General features: G+C 41.4%; 1 protein-coding gene across 1 annotated transcript in view; it reads left to right on the top strand.

Annotated features, from left to right (window-relative positions):
- Positions 1–4,309: 4,309 nt before the first annotated feature.
- Positions 4,310–26,085, top strand: part of DPY19L4 (dpy-19 like 4) — a 56,741-nt gene continuing 34,965 nt past the window's right edge. Inside the window, exons 1-7 of the mRNA XM_080938585.1 lie at positions 4,310–4,436; positions 9,287–9,394; positions 13,463–13,587; positions 17,441–17,531; positions 17,771–17,892; positions 18,430–18,575; positions 25,517–25,640. Of these exons, the coding sequence (XP_080794711.1) occupies positions 4,421–4,436; positions 9,287–9,394; positions 13,463–13,587; positions 17,441–17,531; positions 17,771–17,892; positions 18,430–18,575; positions 25,517–25,640 (732 nt within the window). The 5' untranslated portion in view covers positions 4,310–4,420. The remainder of the gene's footprint in view (positions 4,437–9,286; positions 9,395–13,462; positions 13,588–17,440; positions 17,532–17,770; positions 17,893–18,429; positions 18,576–25,516; positions 25,641–26,085) is intronic.

Genomic DNA, 26,085 nt, shown 5'->3' with positions numbered 1-26,085 from the left:
GAGTCTGTCTTAAAAATAAAGGAAAAGCATGAGAACTAGTGACAACTGAGACAAAAGAGCTTTCAAATGTGACCTGCCAGTTTTTAAAGCCTGGTCACAGTTGAGGATTCCTGTTATCAACAAATTTGTCTGGCATTTGCCCAAGACCTTTGAGCATGTGTTAATTCCAAAGATGGGAGGAGAAAGACCACAGACCCAAATCATCATGGCCAAATTAATTAGAGCAAGCAACTAATTCTTTCTTCTGTTTTTAAAAATGTACATTGGAGATTTGACTGCATGTTTCTCTATGTGAGAGGTTGGATCCCCTGGAACTGGAGCTACTGACACGTGGTTGCTGGGATTTGAACACGTCTTCTGGAAGAGCAGCCAGTGCTCTTAACTGGGGAGCCATCTCTCCAGCATCCACAAACAAACAATTCAAGGAAGATTTTTTTAAATTCTTGTACCTAGGTCTCTAAGCCAGGTGTGGTTCAAGAGGTCAGTATTGAATATGAGGAAGATGAGGCTTTTATGGTTCAGCAGTAAGGGTTTCTCAAGTGGGGGGGGGGGTTAGCAGGCAAAATAGGTGGGGTTACAGGAGCAGAACATCATAGCAAGTTCTTCCTAAGGACATCCTGAAACAAAGGCATGTTGGGAAGGTGATCATAAAACCAGTAGTTATAACAAGGTAGCCATGCCAATCATTATGAAACAAAGCTAGGGTTGCAAGATGGTTATTAAAAAAAAAAAAAACATTTTGAAACAAAGACATGATTATCATTCCTGGAACAGGCAGTACTGAGCCATTTGTAGTTAGGGTCACAGGTTTCATGTCGGGCATAGCCGGATCCTTGAAAAACAGGTTTAATGATAAACAGGAATGAACCTAATTTGCCATTATCGTGAGATGACTTTTAAGCCAAAGATTGAGGCAGGCTGATTTTTTCAGAACCTATTAGAGGCCTCCTAAATGTCTGGTTTCCCCAGTTCAGTTAAGCTGGTCCTTCTGAGTTCCATCTCAGCTTTTAGTACACCAGACATCCTGTGTTGGGCCTCTCCAAATCCTAGACATGGACCTAGTGTTGTGGAATATCCTTATGGTTCCTTGGATCTGTTGTGAAGCCTGTTGAAACCCTGCCAATGGGAGCTCAGGTGCTGGGCCTCACTTTTGTTTCAGCCTCCGGTATCACCAGGATAGACGCTGAGTCCAAGGCAAGGCAGAAAAAGAACTGGTGGCTCTGACTGAACTCCCAGTTAACCAGAAATAACCAGTGGACCATGGGACATCTCTCTCTCTCTCTCTCTCTCTCTCTCTCTCTCTCTCTCTCTCTCTCTCTCTCTCTCTCTCTTTGCCCTGGATGTAGGATTGCCAGGCCTTGTTAGACTCCCACATCTCTAGATCAGGATCCCATAGAATCAGAACAGATCCAGAAACCAGGCATTATAGAAAAACAATTAGGAGTTTCTGTGAATTACCATAAGAGGCCTACATAAGAAAGGAAAAAAAAGGAGCTCACAAATATTCTTTCTTTGATGTGGTTGTTCACTCATGCAGTTCGGCCAGCTGAAGGCATGCCCTTGGGACTTGAAATAGCTCCAAGGTGCACAGCTGCTAGGGAGAAGGTCTTCAATCCCAGAGGCAAGGGTCTTGCTTCTAGATTTCTGAATTTGGGTTGAGGTCTTGATCTTGCTGGGGCCTCTTAATGTTAATCCCAAAGATGGGAGGAGAAAGACTGCCGACCCTAATCATTGTGGCAAAATTAATTAAAGTAAACATGAATCAAAACAAGCTTTTAAAAATTTATGTACGTGGGCTGCCTTGCCCTAAGGCAGAGTATGAGAAGCCAGCACAGGATGTGAAGAAGACAAATGTTTTGTAGGTCAGGGGGTTTAGAGCAGCAGAACATCATAACAACTTAGTCCTAGTGACCTCCTGAAGCAAAGATATGGTTGCAAGACTGGGTTAGCCACTGGGAGTTTATATAGTACCTTATACTACTGTGCTGAACTCACAGCCAATTGTCAACAACCTTTAAGTCAGTTTTTAAACTTCTGTCTCTAACATATTTTCAGAGTTCAAATGGAAGGATAGCCTAGTTGCGCATGATTTGTCTGGCATGTGCCAGGTCTCTGGATCAATCTACAACACTGAAACAGAAAAAAGGTTACATACTATCACATCTGCTAGGTTTGAGTCTTCACAAGAAACAGTGTTTAAGAATAATATATATGTGCTAGAGGTGGCTAGGGCTGTTAAGAGCACTGGATGCTTTTGATTCCTAGCACCCAGGTGCTGGCTTATAACTATCAGTAACTTTGGCTCTCATGCAGCTGATATATATATATATCTTATAGATAAAGCCTCATACAGTCATACATACACAATAACACTTTTAAAAGATTGATATACAAACAGGACTATTCAATGGATGCTTAAGATTTTAGTATATAACAAATCTAAAAACCCCATATCTTTAACAGAAGACAGTTCAAACAGATTCAATAATTTCTACTAATCATGTTGTTGCTACCCATCAAGTGAAGACTTGGCTAGGAGATTATGTTTGAAGTAGATTATTATTGTTATTTTATTCTATGTGTATGATATTTTTGTTTTCTCATGTGTACCATGCGTATTTCTGGTGCCCAGAAAGGTCAAAAGATTATGTTCGATCTTCTGGGACTGAAGTTATAGCTGGTGTGAGCCACCATGTGGACGCTGGGTATTGACTCCAGGTCTCTGGAAGAGCAGTCAATGTTCCTAACTGCTCAGCTATCTCTCCAGCACTTCTGTTCAGTATTATCTTTTTCAGTGTATGCATGTGAGTGTGGGGTTGCATATATGTACTCTAGCAAGTGTGGGAATTGGGACAGCCTGTTGGAGTCATTTTTCTTATTTCATCTTGTATGTCCTAGGGATTAAACTCTTATGACTTGGCAGCCAATGCTCTTACTTGCTAGACCATCTTTCTGGCTCTTAAAATAATTTTTGCATGTAACTCTTTGACTTTAAGAAGACAAGTTCCTGGGGACTTTGATATTTTTTTTTTTAGTATCTCAGCAGCACATTGTACTCGGTGTATAGGAAGTTCATGATTAAGTTCAGCTTATGCGTGCGTTTGCATGCATGCACAGCACACACAGGAGCACTCACATACACAATCATTCGCACACAAGCATTTGCACACACACTGTCTTTTTAAAAAAGGATATTCTACTTTTACATATTTGGAGGCTTTAGGACTAGATGGTGAAATGTTCCTCCCCCTCTTCTTGTTTTACTGTACATCTTTCAGGGTGTTTATTTTCAGGAATATTCTACACAAGTTTTAGCATGTACCATTCTTATAAAGTTTAACAACATGAAACAAACGAGACACATTTAATCTCACTTGAAATAAAATTTCTCATGTCTTTTACAATAAAAGTTTAATCGGGCCTGCATTAGTTGTTAAAACTCACTGGTGTTATTAAGTAAGCACACTGTCCGAAGTAGGAGACACGCACTGTATGACAAAGTGAAACTACATTCTATTGTTATGAAATAATCTACATACATTCCTTCGTAGCAGACTATAAAGTACTATTGTGCTTTCTTCCAGAATACTGAGATGAGCAAACATTTTGTTTAAGGCAATTTTGGTGATTGACACATTGTTTTCTTGTCCGTTTCCCTTTTTATTTGATAATAACTTGCTTATGTAGCTGAGGCTGGCCTTGAAATAATGAACCTCCTGCCTCTATTTGTCAAGTTCTGGGATTACAACCTGACACAAACTTCCTTTTTTGTAGCAGTCAAGCGTCTGCTAAACCAAACTGTGGATTACTCTTGCCATTACAGCAGTAGGGAACCCGAGGCAAAGAGATTCAGTCTCAAAAACAAACATCCACTAATCCAAAGGACCTGCCTAGAACGTTTTTCCTGGTTTTGAAATCATCTTGAGAACACGCAGGGATTGACAGTCGACTGGGTCCAGGATTCCAGCTGCTCTGCACTTGAAACTCAGTTTTCTCTTTGTAAAATGGGCTGGACCTGGGGGCTGGATCTGGGCAAACAGTCTATGGTTTTCTAAGACCTGTCCCAGCGTCACGAAGAGCTTGCTGACTCCTGCTTTCCTGTGAAGATCAGCAAGGAGCGGGGGGGGGGGGCGGCGGCGGGCACTCGGTCCTCCCAGGAGCATTGCCAACCCGTGGCCAGAGTGGGCATGGCTCCGGCGCGCTGGCGAAACGCTCCGGCTGGCCCCCGCTCCCTGCACTCTGGTTCCTGGAGCGCCTTGGGGGGACACAGTTGGCGGCGACACCAGAGGGGGCGGGTCAGGAAGTGGGGGCGCGGCAGCCAGGAGCTGGCCGGGGCGGCCGCGGGGTTTGGATACGCGGAGGTTTGGGAGACTCCGGGCCGCTCGGGAGCAGGAGGGCCACCCGGGTCTCCGCGGAGACGATGGCCAAGGAAGAAGGTGAAGGCTCCGGCGTGCAGCGCGCCAACCGCCGCGGCGGGCTCCGGAGAGGGGGCCGGGCCTGGCTGCTGGCTGCGGGCCGCGGGGAGCAGGGCGGGCGGGGGCGCGCGCCCCCGAGTTTGCAGAGGAGCCGGGCGCGAGCCGAGAGGATGGCCCAAAGTTTCGTCTCCCGAAGTAGGACGCAAAAGTGGAGAGCTTAAAGACGGGAGTCTCGGAGAGGAAGTTGTTGTTGGGTGGCGGGGCTGCGGGTCCGGAGTTGCTCGGCACTGGAAAGCAGGACGAGGTCGGGTGGGTTCTGGTGCATAGTAGAAGCTTTGGGTGCAGACTGGGAGGGATCGCACCCCTCTCGGGAAACTGAGGCAGGAATCTGGGATAGACGCGTAGAACCTGACGGAGTTCACTTGTGTTGTAAGGGACAACGAATGCCAAAGGGCAGGGGCTTGTAAGTGGTTTTAGAGGAGGAGGAGGCCAAAAGGACTTCTAGGGTTAAGACTAATGGGCTGGAGAAAGCTCTGCATGCTCCTAAGGGTCAGTGTCAAGGGAATTAATTATTGAGCCAGCAGTATTTAGCCAGAGAGGATGGGGACGGTGAGTAGAAGATAGGAAGCAGTAGGAAACTTAGCAGTGTGTCATAGATACATAGTATAATAAAATATTTGTGGCACAGTAACTTCATAGTATGTGTATGCACGATTGAGCGCTTGGACTTCTTCCTTAGCTTGGCTGAGCTGTAACATGTTGCATTCTTGCTGGAAAACAGTTTTTATCTTACAGAGTGGAGTTGTGAATGTAACCATTAGTTATCTGGTTTAGATTTAAGCCATTGAACCAAAGATACAAGAAGGGAGTTTGAAGAATTAATTCAATGGCAAGCCATTTTTCAAAAGACTGTTAGAAGTTCGTGCTGACTGGGACTAGATGTCCTGTCCCTGAGGTCACGATTCAGTCATTCCTCCTCTTCCTGCAGCTCTCCGTGTTAAATTTCATCCACATTTAAGATACTACCTATAAACAGCCTCAAAAACAGCTAGAAAGAAGAATGTAATTCTACTTGTTTTCTTAGTTTTACCTGTGTTTGTAATGTGTTATCATTTGAAAAAGAGTTTTTTTTTTTTTTAATTTGTAAATTTTGTTTTTGTGATTAGGTACAAGTCTGTGTGGGTAGGTTGATAAACCAGTTTGTCCTTGTGAGCACATTAATACTTAACAAAGGAAAAAAAATTGTTGCCACTAAAGCTTGATATTTGTAAATATGCAGAAATTACATTTATGATGAAATTATTACACTTAATAACTGTGATGGGGACTTTTTAAAAAGACTATATCATTTTGTAAAAGTAGTTGACTATAAACTGATGAGTGATTTTTGGTTATAGAATTACAGTTAATCCAAAAACAGATGTGTTTTATTTGTAACAATTACTGGATGGCAGTTTTATTAAAATATGGTTTCTTTCAACATGTTTAATTCCTTGGCTAAGTCTCTTTTGGGTGCTGGAATATTATAGTCAACAAAGAATTGATAAATATTTATTGTAATGTTTGTGATGATAATATTTACAGCAAACATGTCCCGTGTCAGGCATTTCCCTGGATCCCCTCTGTTTGCATATCTTGGATTTATTGTGTTATAGGACAGTCTATGTTTTTAGCTGAGCTCAGGTCAGGTACAGTTTCTAGCTTTTGGCTTATTCACAGGTAGTTGGAGCCTCGTTTTTTGTCCCGCTGTCCCTGGAAGTAAATGTTCTTCCAGAAGCTTCCACTGTGCTCCCATTGGTGCTTACATTGACACTTCCTGAAACACACAGTGCAGAGAAAGGAAGCACACGCAGGCCCCCTCTAGTCAAGATGGCCCTCTAGTCAAGATGGCCGTCTAGAAGCCTGTGTGTAGCTCTGCTGGTTTATGTGCCAATGGTGGGACCAGAGATTGAGGTAGCAGATTCTCTCCCCCTCCTTAAGTTTCCTCTGTGCAGCCCTGGCTGTGACCCTGTAGACCAGGCTGGCCTCTGCTGGAATCAAAGGCATGAACCACGAACTACCCCAGGCTGGCTTTTTCTTTCTTAATTTTTTAAAAGATGTATTTACTTTATTTATATGAGTACACTGTAGTTATCTTCAGATACTCCAGAAGAGAGCATCTGATCCCATTACAGATGGTTGTGAGGTGGCTGCTGGGAATTGAACTCAGGACCTTTGACTAAGCAGTCAGCACTCTTAACCACTGAGCCATCTCGCCAGCCTGGCTTTTTCTTTGTAATGCTAAAAATGTAACCTGTGGAAAAGAGAACTTGAACTCATTCCAGAGATTTTTTTTTTCTCAGCTTTGCTGTTTTCTACCTTGGGAAGGCCACCGTTTGGTCAGTGTGGGACCAAACCCAGATCTAATAAACTCTGCTGCCTGACCTTCTTATCCCCAGAGTATTTGTGTTGTTCATTTGTGAAGTTACACGAACAGTGATAGAAAATTTGCACTCATTCACCTTCTGGCTTTTAGTGCCAGGCGAAAGCGTGGCTTTACCAACAAAGTAGATAAATTGGCTAAAGAACATGTCGTCCTTGTCAGGTCTCACTGTGCAGCTCTGGGCAGCCTGGAACCAGCTTTGGAGGCCTTGAGCTCACGGAGGCCTGAGTGCTGGGATTATAGCAGTGGGTCGCCAAACCCATCTCTCGTTGTACCGTTTTTACTGCTAAAATTTAGTGAACCGAACTTGACATTAATGATTTTTTTCTTTTTATTTATTTTTAAAATATTTTTCTTTTATATGTAAGATGGTAATACGATTACATTATTCCCCCTGCTCTCCTTCTAAGCCCTGATATATACCCCTCCTTGTTCTTTTTCGGTTTCATGGCCTCCTTTTCATTAGTTGTTGTTTCGTGCAGATATGAATACACACACACACACACACATAGTCCTAAATATATACTGTTCACTAGGTCTGATGGGACTTGTATGTGTGTTTTCGTTGGTATTGGATAACCAATGGGTGTGCTCTTCCCTGGGGTAGACTATTTCTCTGACTCTCAACATTCCTTTGTTGTCTTTAGTTTTCCCTATAGGGTTGAGGCCTCATGAGCTTTTTCTGGCCACTTTTTTTTTTTTTCCTTCCGTGAGACAGGGTTTCTCTGTGTACCCTGGCTGTCTTGGAACTCACTCTGTAGACCAAGCTGGCCTCGAACTCAGAGACCTGCCTGCCTCTGCCTCCCTCTGGAGTTCTGGGATTAAAGGCATGCACCACCACCGTCTGCTTCCTTGTCTTCTTTGGCATGACCATTATTGCTCTTGTTTGGCTCATGTTTAGGCAGTCATGTTGGTGAGGCTTCATGGCTGTAGCTTCTGACGTTGTTAGGAAACACAGGCTCACAGCACACTGCTTTATCCTCTGGCTCTTGCACTATTTCCACCCCTCCTCCTCAGTGTTATTGGAGCCTTGTGCATGGGAATTGTTCTTACCCACTGGGCCTGTGGTCTGTGGTGCAAAGAGAATTTCCTGGCTGAGGGTTGAGGCGCACACTGGGCAAAGAGTGTGGTTAGGAGTTGCAGCACTGTAATCGTGGTGGGATTAGACACAAGACAAGTCTGCTAAGTCACATCTTTTTTTCATGCTTCTATTTAAAGACATTTTAGTAAGCATGCGCTTGTTTGGAAACAGTTTCTGAACATACTTGTTTTATTTCGTTTTCACAGTAACACCAAAGAGCTGTCCGTATGGTCAGAATAGCCATTCTCTTTGCTGCTTTTTCTTTTCTTTCGTCTCACATTTAATAGCTTAGCGTCTTAACTACAAAAAGGAAGAGAAATCAAAGCTGGTTCACATTATTAACTCGACAGGGCACTCTAGTCTTCCATCTCATCTCACAAGGTAACTTTAGGGAAGGAAAAAGTGTTCTCTATCTCAAATTTCTGCTTAATTTGGAATCTCTTATTTTACTTACTATTTTAGAAGTAACTTCTGTATTATATTTTTTTAAAAATTAGAGACAGAAAAGGTAAGGAGTTTGGTATTACAGGTGCTTCCTGTGAGATGATAGGACAGAAAACTAGCACCTACCTGTGTCAGCAAACAGGATGACCCTCCGCTGTGGGAGTCTGCAGAGTCCAGGACTGCGCTGTGGAGAAGGAGCGGATAGGTTCAGCATTCAGACATTTTCCTAGTATGTTCAGGACCCTTTGTTTAGTCCCAAATCCTACAAGAAAAGTGATGTTGCATGCCTGTAATCCCAGCATTTAGAAGGCTGAGGCAGGAGGATCAAGTCTTTGATTAAGGCTACTCAAGAACCTACTTTTAAAAAGAAAAAAAACCCTTAATTTTATGATGAATACATTGTATTTTGAACAAAAATTGCTAACCTGCAAATGGTGGATTTCATAATCTCAGGTAACTAACATAATAAGGTCAGTAATACCCCTCAAAACTTTTGGGGGGAAATTAGCTTATTTCGGGACATAAATGCATCACTTCAGGGGAATTTGTAAGTTTCTATCAGCTGGGTCTGAAAATACGAGTGGCTGTGGTAGTGGTAGGGAGTACGTGTTAAGTCATTTCCGGTCGTATCCGGAAGACAGTTGTGAGGAAGAGACAGGGACGCTATGATGCCCCAGATCCTCCTGGCACTAGTGGGTCTCAGTATGACTTGCTTTAGTCACATGACCCCCAAACTTTTCTCTTTGTCGTAGATGTTATACTTGATTCCTTCAGTATCAGAGTTGTGCCATTTGTGGGCTTATTAGAGACAGGACTTGGCTTTCTACTGGGATCTGGTCTTGTAGGTGACCTAACAAGACTTGATCCAACTGAGATCCCCCAGATTGATGAACACACTGCAGTTAATGTCTTCAATGTTTTAAGGGTCATCTGTAGAACCCCGCCAGAGGAAAAAGCAAAGAACTTCAGGAAGTCAGGAAGCCAAAGCAGAGAAGATCCGCAGAACCCCAGCTCCTGAAAGAGCTCCAAAATGTAAGTCGGATGGATCTGGGTGTGGTACCACACGGGTAATCATTCGGGAAAAGCACGTTTTCATCATTTGGATGTGCGAACTTTGAAAAATGATTTCTTTTGCCTTTTGTGTTTCGAGGTATTGAGAAGTAAACCTAGGGCTTGTGCATCTGAGCTGACAAGCACTCTACCACTGAGCATGCTCCCATCTTACAAAAAAACATTCTGAGATGAAATTTATGGTTAACACAATTGGTTTTTGCTACAGAACAGTATCTGTATCACTTTACAGTAAACATTGTATCTTAATTATGGCCCATGTTGTGGCCATGATATGACAGATGTTTATTTCGGATATGTTGTTACATGTTTCAGTCAGGGGTTGGCCGCTTGGCTTCATGTGTTAGGAAGGAATAGGCCCAGTTTGGGACATGTTTTTCTTGGCACAGAGGAAAAGAGAAGGAAGGCCTCTTGGAGGCTCTGCTGCACTGACCCACTGTTCTTGGTCCAGGCAAGTGCTGTCTGTCTAGACAATGGCTTACAGAAGCACACTGTGACTACAGGAAACTCTTAGAAGTCATGGTTATGGGTACAAATACATAATTTTCTGTTTTTATTCATTTGTTTATTTTATCACATTGGAGGTCAAGTGGGGGGGGGGCTTTGAACATGTGGCTTATACTATTGTTAAGTTATTCTTTTCCTCATAAATATTTGCTCCTCTCTCTCAGATAACACATCCCCTCCCCCACACTAAGGAACTCTCAGACATCACATCCTCTCCCCTGCACTAAGGAACTCTCAGACATCACATCCCCTCCCCTGCACTAAGGAACTCTCAGACATCACATCCTCTCCCCTGCACTAAGGAACTCTCAGACATCACATCCTCTCCCCTGCACTAAGGAACTCTCAGACATCACATCCTCTCCCCTGCACTAAGGGAGACATTCAGTCTTATTTTGTCATAGCATCAGTTTTAATTTTTTTCTACATCAGGGCCAGCTAGGACTCATTCTTTTCTTAAGACCTATGAACTAAAAACACAAGTTATCTGCAACCTGTCACAGTCGTAACAACAGTGGTTTCCTTCCAGGGCTCACGATCTTAGGACGCAGCGGTCTTTAAAGCTGGGTTTGCTTGGTGAGCCTATGGAATGTGAATGGAGGAGCAGTGTACTGGTCTGAGCACAAACTGCTTTCCTGCCCTGTCCTCTGTCATGACAATAGCATGTCCCAGACAGAGAGTCACACTAATCTGGAAATGGGAAGACTCAAGAAGACCAGGAACAAAGCTGAGCTGCTGAATTAAGCAGTAGCCTAGAATGAAATTGTGAGAAATAAAGCCTTGTCTTGTAAGATATTGATATTTTGAGGTTTTTTAAGTCAGAAAAAGATAATAAAATTATTATTTGTGACGTGAGAGAACCAACTTCCATTAAATGTCCTCTGACCTCCATAGTCACATGGTAGTCTGTGAATACATACAAATAAAAAGATACGTTTAAAATAAACAAAAACATAACTGAAATGTTAAGAAACAACAAAAACCATTGTCTGTATTGCTGATATTGATATCTATGAAATTTTTTTTATTTTCTGTGCTTGACCAGCATTTTACAACTGAAAGATTTATCTGCTTATGCTGGTTTATGACTAGCCATGTAATTAAATAAAGTATAAATTATACTATATTGTTTATTTGTTTGTTTGTTTATGAAAAGGTCTTGCTAGGTAGCCTAGAATTCATCTATAGCCCAGGCTGGCTTTGAACTTGTGATCTAGCTGCCTAAAACTCCCTTTTGCTGAGATGATGGGCATGCACGATCACTTTTAAATTGGTAGTTTTATTTATTTATTTAGTGGTTTGATTTTCTTGAGGCAGAGCTTTTCCATGTATGTAGTCTTGGCTATCCTGGAACTAGCTCTGTAGACCAGGCTGGCCTCAACTCATAGATCCTCCTCCCTCTGCCTCCCACGTACTAGGAGTGCTAGGTGTGCAGCAGATGTTAGGCTGTCATTGCTTCAGTTACTTTGTACATTTAGGAAGGTATACTTGTTTAGCACAATGATAATAACTGGCATTTGCTGTGCTCTTAGCATTACTAATCACTAAATGCTTTGTGTATATATTCTATATTTTTATGTATATCTGTGTGTGTTTAATAGATATGTAATATCATGAGTATATGTCATGATTTAGAAACAGTGACTTGAAAACCCAGGTAACACTGTATCCCTGTGATGTCAGTGCTTGGAGAGTGGAAACAAGAGACTCCAGTTTAAGTACAACCTCCACTGTGTGGTGACTTAGTTCAACATATAATCTTTTCAAAAGCCAAGTGAAACCAAGCCAAAACCAGATGTTAAGACTGGGTGTGGTGGCTCATACCTTTAATCCCATCACTTGAGTAGGGGAGGCAGGTGGATCTCTATGAGTTCCAGGTCAGCTAAGGCTACACGGTGAAACAATGTTTCAGAAATATCACCACTACCACCAAAAAAACCAAAACCATAAAACAGTTATAGCATACTGGCACTGATAGTTGATTATTAAGTAGTTTAAAATAGTTACAATACAGTTGTTTTTATTCAGAAATATGTATTTTAGATGATAAATAAGAACATTCGCAAACACCACATTTTGTTTGTATTTCAGTGCTAGGAATTAAGCCTGGGCCTTGCCCTTGCTAACACTGTGCTAAGCCCACAGTCCTGAGAGTTTTGTTTAGCTGATGTAATAAATCAAAGTTGATTTCTCCAAGTTGTGTGCTGTTCCGTACCAGAGCAGCTGGTTCCATGCCTTTGGGATGTACCTCCTGTGCTGTGGCGGGACTCTGTCCTCCTGTGCGTAGGGTCCCCATGCATGGGTGCTTATATGTGAATAAATAGTTATATAAAACAAATAGTCTTTTAAAAATTAATCAGCAAAACTCATTGAAGTGGATATAATATATCAAAGACTAGTTTACAGAATATATGTTAGTTTTTTTTTTTTTTTTTTTTTTGGTAAGAAAAACTATTAGTAGTGATTCAGAATGAGTGTTTATAGATATTAATAGATAGTATATAAATATTAATGCATTTCTTTTGATCATTTGAAATCAATGAACATTTTTCTTATATCTTTTTTTTTTTGTTGTTATTTCTTGGTTTTGTTTTGTTTTGTTTTGTTTTTGAAACAGAGAGTTTCTGTGTGTAGAACTGTCTTGGAACTTGCTTTGTAGACTAGGTTGGCCTCAAACTCAAAGATTCATCTGCCTCTGCCTCCCAGTGCTGGGATTAAAGACATATGCCACCACCCCTGGTTTTTAATTTTTTCCATGTTTCAACCAATTTTCAGTGTACTATTCTTTCATGCTAATCATATTTGCCTTATTGTGAAACAGATCTCTACAGTGTGTTCATCATGTAAAATACAGACTTAACATATAAAAAATTATTTAGTATATGTGTGTGTGTGTATATGTCTGTATGTGTGTGTGTGTGTGTGTGAGAGAGAGAGAGAGAGAGAGAGAGGGAGAGGGAGAGGGAAAGAGGGAGAGGGGAGAGAGGAGAGTGAGGGCACATTCATAATAGACGATCAGACAATTTCTGGGAATTAGTTCTCCCCTTCTACCATGTTGGACTGAACGAAGGATTGGACTCAGGTCATTGTGACTGATGGCTATCACTTTTCTTACTGGTCCTTAGACGGTCTTTCCCTTGCTGGCATTTTACATTCGTGTGGTACATTTGTTACAAGTAATAAATACCGATGCAGTCCCCTTAAATGAAGCCTGTACTTTATTCAGATGTTCCTAGTCTTCACCTGATGTCTTTTTACTTTTCTTGCCATGTTGTTTTGCACTCTGTGCACTGACAGTTTCCTGGGTTTTTCATTCTGATGACCCTGACATCCATCTGTCCATCTTTCTGTTCCTTCATTTCCTTCTTTCCTTCCTTCTTTCTGCCTCCTCCTCTTTCCTTTGCTTGTAGTGGGGACTACCCAAAGCCCTCACATAAGCCAAGCAGGTGGTCCATCAACTGATCTCTCAGCTGGGAAGTGTCTTGCTGAGCTGTCTTGATTATCTTTAATATTCCTTTTCAGATGTGTCATTTCAGCGTTTTGCAAAGATCTTCATTGGCTGTCTCGCAGCCCTTATTAGTGGCATGATGCATGTTTTCTACTTGTCGGCTTTCCATGAACGGAAATTCTGGTTTTCCAACAGGCAGGTAAGAAGAATTTTGACATTATGAAAGTGTTTTCATATTTTTTTATTAACTTGGACAATGTGTTTCTTAGAAGGTTGTACATATGTTTGGTGAGTATGATAAGTACTATCTTATTTGTAGGTATTAGAATGCTATAGATTTTTTTGAGACACAGTTACAGTATCAGTCTTAAAGTATGTAGTAAGCTGGGTGTGCACGTCATAAACATAGCACTGGCAGGCAGAGGCAGGCAGAGCTCTGGCGTCTAGGTTAACTTGGTCTCCAGAGCTAGTTCCAGCAGGCCAGGCGCATGAGTGAGACTATCTCAGACAAAATGTGATAAGGTAATTTATAAAAACTATTAGCATCTGCGTCTGCTCAGTGTACTGTGAATTTATCTGGGACTGTTTGAGGAAAATCTGTTTCGGGTCTATGAGAACTGGCTGCAAGAAACACCAGACAAAAGAGGCAGATCCGGGTGGCAGAGGAGTGGTGGGTGGAGCTCATCTGTAGAAGTGAGTTATGGGTAGTAACTGAATCCTTGAACTTGGAATGAAGAGGAAGTGATGGAAAAATGTCAGTGCCAGCCCAACCTCTTCCAAACCAAATTCGCTTGGTTCTCTTAATTTAGTATCAAGGATGTCAGCACATTCCTGGTGCTTAGGATACAGAATGTAGGTCTTAAAGTTCCATGTATTGCTCTAGCAGATTGTGTATTTACAGTATGCTGAGAAATGGGGAACACCATCAGAGCTACTCAGGAGCAGCCATGACTCCTCTGTGGGAATATGGCTGTGGTCCGATCAAGCTGAATCTCCAGTGAAGTGCTGTGGTATCAGCCAGCTTCTTAGTAGTTTTGGTATCTCATATTTCAGGAATATGAATTTCATTCAGCATTAAAACACTTTTTAGATCATGTAATTACACTTATATTATCTAATTTTAGAATTAGAATTTGGGTTGGAGACATGGCTCAGTGGTTAAGAGCACTGACTGCTCTTCCAAAGGTCCTGAGTTCAATTCCCAGCAACCACATGGTGGCTCACAATCATTTGTAATGGAATATGATGCCCTCTTCTGGTGTCCAAATATATATTCAGGCAGAACTCTATACATAACAAATAAATAAATCTTAAAAAAAAAGAATTAGATTTTATAATTACAATTTTGGAGGGGGAGGTTGAAAATGATTAACAGATATAACAGGATTTACCTTTTAAATTTTGTTATATATTTTTCAGTCTTCAAATTACATTTATTTATTATGTGTACACATGAGGTATAACATGTGTCTTGATTCACTAAATCCTCTAACTGGCTCCGTCGGTAGTAACATTAAGGTGTTGCCTCATGTTTAAAGTTTGGCTTTACATCATGTGTGTGTCACAGAACGCGTGATCGCTATAGTTACATTTGAAATTTCATCACTTGACTTTGGCGCCCACACTGATGGTTCTGTGTGTTCAGCTCTGTCATTGCATATCTCTGAGCAAAGGTGACCACAGAATGTTTTTAGACACTGATTTGTGTAAATCAACAAATGCAAGTGCTTTAACTGGATAATTACTGACCAGAGCAGTTTGTAAGTGGGGGAGCAGTTCATTGGGTAAATAGATCTGGAAAACATTTCCTCTTGGAGGCTAACAGTGGAAAACATATATGGAAATGGAAATACTTTATAATAAGGGAACTCATAAAACTGTTTAATCTAGTCCCTATTAAAATGTGACTGCAACATAACTACAGAAGTATTTGTATTTTCACATTTTATTAAAGGCAGAGTTTTGTTTGCAGCCGAGGCTGGCCTTGAATTCTCTGCTCTCCAGTTTGATTTAGTGCTAGGATTGCAGACACTGAGTGTGCACACTAAGTGAACTCCAGTTTACCAAATTTAACCAAAAATAGTTAATGTTTTGCTTTACTTGTATTTATTTATCTTGTGTGTGTGTATGTGTGTGTGTGTGTGTGTGTGTGTGTGTTCATGTGTGCACGTGTTCTCAGAGGACAACTTTCTCCTTCCAACATATAGCTTCTGGGGATCAAACTTGGGTTATCAGCTTGGTGGCAAATGGTCTTTCCCACTGAGCCATCTTATGGGTCCCACGGCTCTTTAATTAACAGTCAGTAAAATCACAACAAGTTAGAACCTTGGGAAATGGCTCCTAGGGGCTGAGAGACAGACAGACAGCTCAGTGGGTAAGAGCGCATTCTGCTCTTACAAAGGAGCCAAGTTCAGTTCCTTGTACCCATGCCAGGAAGACCAGAACAGCCCATGAGCTGGCTCTCGTGGGATTGTGCCTCTGACTTCCATAGATACCTGAATGTGGGTGTAAAAGGTACCTGAATGAGTGTGCACACACTTGAGTGTGCACACACACTTGAGCACACACACTTGAACATAATGAATCTTTTTTAAAAAATGGTTCTAGTAACATTGTTCTTGAGTACAGGTTGGGTGTCCCTCATCCCTTATCCGAAGTGCCAAGGGCCAAAGTGGTAGAGATTTTGATTTTTTTTTTAATTTAAGTTTTTATTTTGCAATACGTAAATATACACAATGTGCCATCTTGAGAAGGGGTTCCACACCGCAGCATAAAGCTCATGTGTCATGTAGCTTTCTGTGTGTGGTTGGAAGCTGCTCTGCATTTCTGTTGAGCTAGTGCTTTCATTCTTCCTTGGGTGGAGCTTTTTCACCTACGTCATCATGTGTACACATACAAAGGGTTAGCTTTTGGGACCTTTAAGATCTCAGGTTTTGTGTGTGAAAATAGGTAGATGTTAACCGATGATCTGCTCAGGGTTTGAATACAGTGCAGGGTTAGAGCTCTTGACCAGCAAACACAGAGGCTAGGGCTGGACTCCTAACACGGAGAAAATAAGATTAGGGCTGAACAAATGATTTAGCATTAAAAAATCCAAAACATTCTTATGGTTTTTGTTTTCTGTCTGTGATGGGGTCTCACTGTGTGTTTTCCAAATGGACAGAACTTGCTAGTAGACGAAGCTCACCTCAAGCTCATAGAGATCTGCTTGCCTCCTCCTCTGGAGTGCTGGAGTTAAAGTCTGAGACACCACACAAGCCTTTTACCCTATGTTTTTAATTACTGTAGTTTTGGTTCTTTATATCTGAATCTTGGGATTTTTTTTTTTTTTAATGATTTGGGGATTGAACCAGGACCTACAAACCCTCCACATGTCCAGCCACTAAGACTTGTAAATCTTGCTTGTTTGGAAAACTCTGAGAATGTTCGGCACTGCAAATGTACCTTTTAAAGCTTTCCTCTTATCAATATGTAAGGTTATATATTATCATAGAAAACACTACTTCCTGCACAAACTTATCTTCTTATTCTGGACATTTTGTTTTTAAAGTCATTTATATTTTTAAAATAGAATCACACTGTGTGATTCAGGCTGGTCTGGAACTTACTACATAGCCCAGGCTGGTCTCAAACTTGATCCTCCTGCCTCGACCTCATCTGTGTTAGGATAATAGGCATATCCCACCATGCCTGGCTTTTACTTTAAATCTGACACTTGAGTTTATTGTCAGTATCCTCGTACTATTCCTGCTGTTTGTAGGTATTCTTTGGGGTTTCCTTCTAGATTTTTCTTACATGTAAAACATGTAATGTTAGTTATAAACCATTTGAGATGTTTATTTTTTTTAACAAAATGATTTCGAGACTATTGAGAAATTAATCTTATTAATATGGTAATTTAGGAAATTTTAAATGTATCCTTAAGTAATAAATATGGTAAATGTCAGTTGAAAGTGTGAAGGAAACAAACAAACCAGACACAAGAAGATGAAGGAAAAGAGAAAGCACAGCTGACGTTCAACACTGACGTTTAAATACTTATGTCATTGCAGGAACTTGAACGAGAAATCACATTTCAGGGTGACAGTGCCATTTATTACTCCTATTATAAGGACATGTTAAAGGCTCCTTCGTTTGAAAGAGGTATGGCCAACCACAGTTGTAATTGTGGTAATAATATTGTTCTAAAATAAAACACTGTTCTTACAGATTACGAACTTTAGGATGTGGGAATTTGTCTCAGAATGTAGGTCTTTCTCTTATGTATAGAATAGAAAAGTTGAAAGATGCCGCATCTACTACTGTAGCGTCTGAATGTCTTTCTTTCCATGTTATTTGTGGTTACTAATGAATGACATGGAGAAAAATTGTTATGTATCTAGGTGTTTATGAGCTGACGCACAATAACAAAACAGTCTCCCTGAAGACCATCAACGCCATGCAGCAGATGTCACTGTACCCAGAGCTGATTGCTAGTGTGCTCTATCAAGCAACTGGTAGCAATGTATGTATTTCTTTTTACTTTATTATTTTTATTTTAGATTTACTTCACGTATATGAGTGTTTTGCTTGCATAACTGTATGTGTACCACATGTGTGCCCAGTGCCCTCAGAGCTCAGAGGGCATTGGATCCTCTAGGACAGTGATTCTCAATCTGTGTGTCTTGACCCCTTTGGGGTCACTTATCAGATATCCTACATATCATATTTACATTATGATTCAAAACTAGCAAAATCACACTTACGAAGTAGCAATGAAGTAAGTTAGTGGTTGAGGGTCCCGACAACATGAGGAACTGTATGAAAGGGTCACAGCACTGGGAAGGTTGAGAGCTAGTACTCTACAAGTTATAGATAGTTGCGAGCCACCAGGTGGGCTCTGGGAACTGAATTGAGGTCCTCTGCAAGAAGGAAAATGCTCTTAACCACTGAGCCGTCCGTCCAGCCGTTTCTTCACCTTAACGTCGGTTTTCTTACATAGTTTTGTATCCTTGGGTTGTTTCACATCATCCTCTGCCATTTCCTTTCTTTTTACCTTTAGGAAGTGATTGAACCAGTGTATTTCTACATTGGCATTGTTTTTGGATTACAAGGAATATATGTCACAGCTTTATTTGTTACAAGCTGGCTTATGAGTGGCACGTGGCTAGCAGGAATGCTTACTGTTGCATGGTTCCTAATTAACAGGTATGCAAGGTTTTATTTATTTTTTTTATTTTTATTTTTTAACTTTATTTTAAAAAACAAAGATAAATGTACAAATTTTTAAGCATTTTTGCATAAAAGTATACAAACACATTTTTATAAGGTTGTAATTAAGTATTACCTATATATACACATATGTATATATGTAACAGTAATATAGGAAAAGAGGTTATTAATTTGAGGAGATAGGAGAGAAACTGGGAGGGGTTGTAGGAAGGAAAGGGGGATGTGATATAGTTCTATTTTAATTAAAATATAGTCTTTTTTCTTTCTTTTTTTCTTGATCTTCACACAGTCTGTGAGTTGTTTCTGGGGTGTTCAGGGCTTTCTGGGGTTAGTATCCCATTATCAGTGACTGCATATTATGTCTGTTCTTTTGTGACTGGGTTATCTCACTCAGAATGATATTCTCTAGATGGCATCCATTTTCTTGAGAATTTCGTTAGGCCATTGTTTCTGAAAGCTGAGTAGTACTCCATTGTGTAAATGTACCACAATTTTTGTATCCATTCATCTACTGAAGGACATCTGGGTTCTTTCCAGCTTCTGGATATTATAAATAGAGCTGCTATGAACATTGTGGTGCATGTATCTTTGTTGTATGTTGGAGTATCTCTGGGGTAAATGCCCAGAAGTGGAATAGCTGGGTCTTCAGGTAGTACTATGTCCATTTTTCTGAGGAACCGCCAGACTGATTTCTTGTATCAGTTTACAACCCCACCAGCAGTGGAGAAGTGTTCCTCTTTCTCCACATCCTTGCCAGCATCTATTGTCCTCTGAGTTTTGGATCTTGGCCAATCTGACTGGTGTGAGGTGGAATCTCAGGGTTGTTTTGATTTGCATTTCCCTGATGGCTAAGGATGTTGAGCACTTTCTTAGATGTTTCTCAGCCATTCAATATTCCTCAATTGAGAAATTTTTGTTTAAGTCTGTACCCCATTTTTAATAGGGTTGTTTGATTCTCTGGTATCTCGCTTTTTGAGTTCTTTGTATACCTTGGATGTTAGACCTCTATCTGATGTGGGGTTGGTAAATATCCTTTCCCACTCTGTTGGCTGCCGTTTTGTTTTCATGACAGTGTCTTTAGCCTTACAGAAGCTTTGCAATCTCATTAAGTCCCATTTGTCAATCTTTGACCTTAGAGTTCGAGCTATTGGTGTTCTGTATAGGAAATTTTCTCCTGTGCCTATGAGTTCTAAGGTTTTCCCTACTTTCTCTTCTAATAGTTTCAGTGTACCTGGTTTAATGTGGAGATCTTTGATCCACTTGCACTTGAGCTTTGTACAAGGAGATAAGAAAGCGTCTATTTTCATTCATGGATATTTACACATTTTTCTTTTGGTAGCTGTGATAGTCATAGAGTTCCAGAAATATTCCCATTCTTACAGTGCCCAGCTGTAATCTGCAAACCTGTTGATTGTTATGCTGCGTCGTGCAATTTAGGTCGGCATCCTTCAGGGCCTCACCCAGGTACATGATCACTTACAAAGCCAGTCTGGGAAGATGCTTCAGTGGTTAAAGCACTTGCTCTATAGGAACTGGAGTTCAGACTCCCAGAATCCATGCAAGTGCTGGGTGGATGTGGGCCTGCTGTCATTCCAGCTCTTAGTCTCCTTGGGGCAAGTTGCTAGCTGGACTTGTCATATTGGTAAGTTCTCTGTTGATCCAAAGGCCCTACCTCATTGAGCAAGATGGAGCACAACCCAGGAAGAGTAATGAAGTCAACGTCAGGCCTCTTTATGCACAGTCATGTGCTCCCACACACAGGACAACATGCACACACAGGTGTGTGCACATACACATGAAGGTAAAACAAAGCAGAAAGCCCTCTCCATCTGGTATAGACTCAGACATGAGTACGATTTACTGCGCCACACTGGCTTGAAGCAAAAGGAGAATGAACTAACTCCTGGAGCATGGGCTGGTGGAAAGACTACTTGCTGCTAAGCCTGGTCACCTGAGTGATTGCTGGGACCCATATGGCGGTCCAAAAGAGTGGTTTCCTACAAATTGTCCTGTGACCTCCACTGATACACCATAGCATGTGTCTGCTGAGTGTTAGGTGCTCCTGGTCTGTTTAAAACCCTGACTCACAAAACTTAATTCTACCCTGGCATAATGGTGCACACCTTTAATCCCAGCACTCAGGAGGCAGATGCAGGTGGATACCTGTGAGTTTGAAGCCTGCTTGGTCTACAAGTTCCAGGACAGCCAGGGCTATACAGTGAAACTCTGGCTCAAAACAAAACAAAAACTTTAAAAAAAAAAATCAAAATAAGTTCTAGGCCAGGCATGATTAATGCCTGAAATTGCAATCGCAGGAGTTAAAGGTTGGGAATCAGGAGTTGAGGCTTATCCTGGGCTGCAGAGAAAGACTGGCTTTAAGAAGCGATTGTGTTTGCTTATTGCTGCATAAGAAAATAGCTTCTAATAAAAAACCTTATTTGACACAGTTGCTAGGGATAGAACTCCAGAGAGGCTTACCTGGTTGATCTGGGTCAGGTATAATATAAGATGTTATTTTATATTAAATGTCTTTTACAACCTAATCCTAGGGACATGACATCACTCTAATGTATGTACTGTAGAAGATGATAACGTTACACCAGAAGGCAAGGACCATTAAGACTATTATGAAGACCACTACATTTGTCAGATTAGTACTCTTTACCTTTGATCATTAGATATTTATCATCGCATTCAAAGAAGAAGCCTGGACAACTTTTTTTTATATGGCTGAGGAACAATGTGTAGCTTTTTTACAGCAAGGCAGGGGACTCCATTGAGCCTGTTCCCCAGTTTTTGTTTTTGAGACAGTCTTGCTATGTTGACTGGCACGTGAGGCTAAGTGAGGCTGTAGCCCAGTATGGCCCGAAATGCACTGTCTTCCCCAGTGCTGGGACTACAGATGTGCATTCATGTGCTGATGGACATTGGGTCCTGCATGCTGGTGAAGCCCTGTACCAACTAAACTATGCCCCTGGCTTCTTCTTCTTCGTGGCCTTACATTTGTGTGATGCATTTTGATATCTACTGGTTTGGATATCTCTTCTGAGTTACTTACAAGGAGGGAATCTTATTTTATTGATCAGCTTTCTAAAAGTAAAGACTTGTTTATTTTTATGTTATGCATATAGACATTACCTGCCAGTGTGTTATGTGCTGGTACTCAGAGGCCAGAGAGTGCATCGGATGGCCTGGACTGGAGTTACAGGCAGTTCTGAGCCACTGTGTGGGTGTTAGGAATTGAACCTAGGTCCTTTGCAAGAGCAGTCAGTGCTTTTTACCTCAGCCATTTCCCCAGGCCCCTGATCACTTACTTTTTGAAGTGATCCTCCATCCTCAGTACTGCTCAGCGAGGAGAACACAGCTTGCTCCTGGGAGCAGCTGCTGGCCCTCCTCTCACAGGAGCTGCCCTGCTAAAGCTATGTTGAATTTCTTTCTGCATCTCCTGCCTTTGCTCTGCTCTCTTCAGGAATTCTACTTCCTTTGTAGGCTTTTCTGGCTTTCTCTTTTTCAGCTCACACTTGAGGCAGTTTGCAGTTTCTGAGCTTATCTGGAAGTCATAGCATAAGCTGTTTTAAGCAAGGGAGTTTTCCCTAGCTTTGTTTCCTTTTAGTTTTTGTTTGGGTAATGCCAAGTATTGAACCCAGGGCCTTGTGCCTGAAGTGCTGTACCACTAAGCCATATAACTGGCCCCTGATCTTAAGTCACTGTGTGTTTGTGTGTGTGTGGTGCTGATAGCCTTGTTCAGTAATATCTCATTGTAGTTTATTAATATTTTCCCATGACCGGCAGGAAGGGAGTTTAGTTTTCCACATGGTTGTACTAGAAAGACAAGTGAGACCGAGTACCAGGCACCTCACACCTATAATTCTTGAATTCAGCTTGAGCTGTAAGTTTCGGTTCAGGGAAAGTGGTTAGGAACACATGGTTAAGTCGTCCTGACTAGAATCTGGCTTTGTTTTGCTCAGTTTTGGGTCTGTGAAGGGGTTTGCATCTCTCTTAAGGAGAAGTTTTCATTGACCTTTTGCATGAGGGGACCATGCTGTTCCCATCATGTGATGTTTGCTTCTGCTTAGGGGGATTTGGAAACAGTTCTTATCAGGGAGTGATACATCCTGCTTCTCAGGCTGTCTTCCCAGTGTTGTCTGAGTGTGGGGCTCCACTGTCCGGAATGCAGGCTGACTGATTGCTGTTGTTTGGTTCCGTCGTGGCGGTCGGGGAGCAGAGCACAGACCAGTGATGTGCGTGTGCTTGGTTGGTAAAGTTTTGTAACCATAGGAGGCTTTCCCACCTATGCTCCAGTTCCCCAGTAACTCAGGCTTATCTTTATTTACAGTGCTTATGGCCTTATGCTACGCTTGTTCCCCAACTAGATAGTAATTCGTTTAACCTGTTAAAACTATTCCATGTTTACCACAAGGTTAGTTACCCCTCCTCAGTTTCATGCGTCCGACCTCCTCAGAGTCCAAGGTGAACCGTCTGTGTGAGAATCTCCCGGAGTTCCTATCTCTACTGGAATTCCTACCTCTTATTTCCTGCCTTTTGCTAATAGGACATCAGCTTTTTAGGTGATACTTCTACACAGTACACTACACAGTACACAAAGTCTCTTTACTTCTTTTTTTAATGGAAAGGTTTGTGTTGAGAACCTGCTCACACCTTCTGTTTTATAATTCTGAGGTTGGACCTGTGGTATGCACTGTGAGCACTGTAGATCTAAGCTTCATGCTCCCCTTACCCCGCCCCCATTGAAGCCTAGGACAGCAATGGACTTGTGGTCTTCCTGTCTTGGCTTCTTGGACTTTGTGCCACCATAACAGTTCTTGTATTTTGTTTTCTAAAGATTTGTTTATTTACTATATATAAGTACATAAGTACACTGTGTCTGTCTTCAGACACACCAGAAGAGGGCATTGATCCCATTACAGATGGTTGTGAGCCACCATGTGGTTGCTGGGATTTGAACTCAGGACCTCTGGAAGAGCAGTCAGTGCTCTTAACCACTGAGCCATCTCTCCAGCCCCCCAGTTCTTGTTTTTTTTATGATGTTGTTTACCTTCTGATTACTGAGTTGTAAGAGTTTCCACAGTTTTCACTGGCATAGCAACAGTGTTACCAGTGATGGAGAGAGTGCATGGTGGTAGTTCTGTGCAGGCTTTGATGTTTGCCCAGTAAAATAACTGACCATGCATTTCTGAGAAAGATTTCTTGTCCTTAAATGATAAATGGTGCTGTACATTATAAATCCTAGTTCTTCCCCGGGGGTAGGGATGCCTTGCTGGTGGTCTCTCTTGTGTTTTGTCATTGTCAGGGGTATGTATTTCAGAGTTTTTTTGTCTGTGTGTCTTATGTTTTTCTCTTCTTCTCTCCTTCTTCCTCTCTCTCCCCCTTTTTTGTTTCTATTTTTTGAAACAGTCTGTCATTATGTAGTCCTGGATATCCAGAACTTTCTCTGTGGGCCAGGCTGTCCTCAAAGTCAGGGAGATCCGCCTGCCAGATCCACATCCTGAGTGCTGGCATTAAACACATAAGTCAGCACGCCTGGCCACAGACTTTCTTAATAATGAAAACAGAAAGCTTTACATTTTAGTCAAGTATAGTGAGTTGGGTTTTACTGTTTCTTCTTTTTCATACTTTTGTGTTGTACTGAAGAACTCTTGCCAAGCCCAGAATTGTTTAATTGCCATTGCGCTGCTGTGCTTTGAATGTGTCTCTTCCAAGTTACATGATTTCCAGGGTCTACTACTGAGAGATGAGCCATGGGTGAGGAGGAGTCTTTATGACCGGACTCACTGCCCCTGTGAAAACAGTCGATGGGCACTGCGGTATAGCTGCAGGGTAGAGGGCTTGGCTGGTGTGCACAGGCCCTGGTTTCATACTCCAGCACTACAGAAAACAGTTTTGGTTGAATCAAGCCATCTTGTTCCTCTACACTAGTGAGGAAAGAGCTGGAAGGCCCCAGCCTGTGAGGCCTTACTAGACACCAAATCCCCTGGTGCCTTCCTTGATTTTGGATTCCCAGCTCCTAGAACTATGAGCAACACATTCTTTTTATGAATTGCAAAGTTCACAGTATTCTGTTATGGGAACAGAAACCCACCAAGACATAATATTTTTCTTCTTGGCATTTTTGAAAAAAATAAGTAAAAACAAAATACAGAGATTATTTCAATGGGCTTTTGTTTACATTGTATTGATTGTTTAGGTATATCTGTGTGGGAATCAGAGGTGAACTTTCAGGGCTGATTTTTTTCTTCTGCCACGTGGGTCTCAGGAATTGTTTGTTGGAAACATCTTTGCCCACTGAGCCTCTCACTTATCCTTCCTGAAGTCTGACTGTTTTATACTCTTTTATAATAGGTAACTAAAGGCTGATTACAATTTTATATGTATGGAACTAATTGGTCTGATATCTGTATTTTTCTATGTTTAACATTTTTGAGATAGGGTTTTGTTGTTTCTTTGGCTTGTATGGGACTTAATGTGTAGACCAAGCTAGCTCCAAACCTATAGCGATCTTCCTGCCTTTACCGTCCAGGTATTGGAATTAATGCTGTGAACCATGATGGCTCAGCAGTTAGAGTACTTTCTGTTCTTCCAGAGGACCTGGGTTCAATTTCCAGTACCTACATGGCAGCTCACAACTGTGTGTGAACCTCCAGTTCCGGGATCTGATGCCCTCTTCTGGCATCCAGGAGCACCAGGCTCACACATGGTACCAGACTTTCATGCAGGCAAAACACCCAAATGCATAAAATAAAATAATAATTTAAAAACTAGATAAAGAGAGAAGTGTAGTGCAGTGTTACACAAGTGTAGTGTAGTGTTATACAAGTGTAGTATACTGTTACATAAGTCTAGTGTACTGTTACACAAGTGTATGCCTCACTTTCTGTGTCCTCTGTGGTTTATTTTAGGGTGGACACAACAAGAATTGACTACTCCATTCCTTTAAGAGAAAACTGGGCTCTACCATATTTTGCATGCCAAGTTGCTGCACTTACAGGCTATTTAAAAAGAAATTTAAATACTTACACAGAGGTAAGATACAAATCTATTTTATACATCACAGCTAATTCTGGTGCTTTGCAAGTATATTTTGGTTGTTTTGTTTTGATACAGAAATGTCTTTAGTTCAGACTGGCTTCAAACTCATTATGTAACTAAGGCTAGGCCTTGAGCACTTACTCTTCCTGCCGCCATGTGGGGTCACGTTGTGCGCCACCATGCTGGGCTGTGGTGCCTAATTTTAAAGTATTAGGTGCTAAGTTGTGGTCAGTGAAACGTGTTACTATGTAACGTGTAGTAAGGTAATTGTTACATCAGGTTTTTCTGTAATCTGATGACAGTCAAATAGTTTTAGAAAAACGTGTTATATATTGTTTTTAGTATGCTTACATGAAGAATTATCTCATTTTGGAAGTTAATCTAGCCAAGTGTTGTTTTTGCCATTTCTCTTACTTCAGGTACATTTATGTCCTTTAGT

This window comes from Micromys minutus (genome assembly GCF_963924665.1).
Source record: "Micromys minutus genome assembly, chromosome: 26".
In the NCBI taxonomy this organism is placed as follows: domain Eukaryota; kingdom Metazoa; phylum Chordata; class Mammalia; order Rodentia; family Muridae; genus Micromys; species Micromys minutus.
This window is presented reverse-complemented; position numbering and strand designations above follow the sequence as displayed.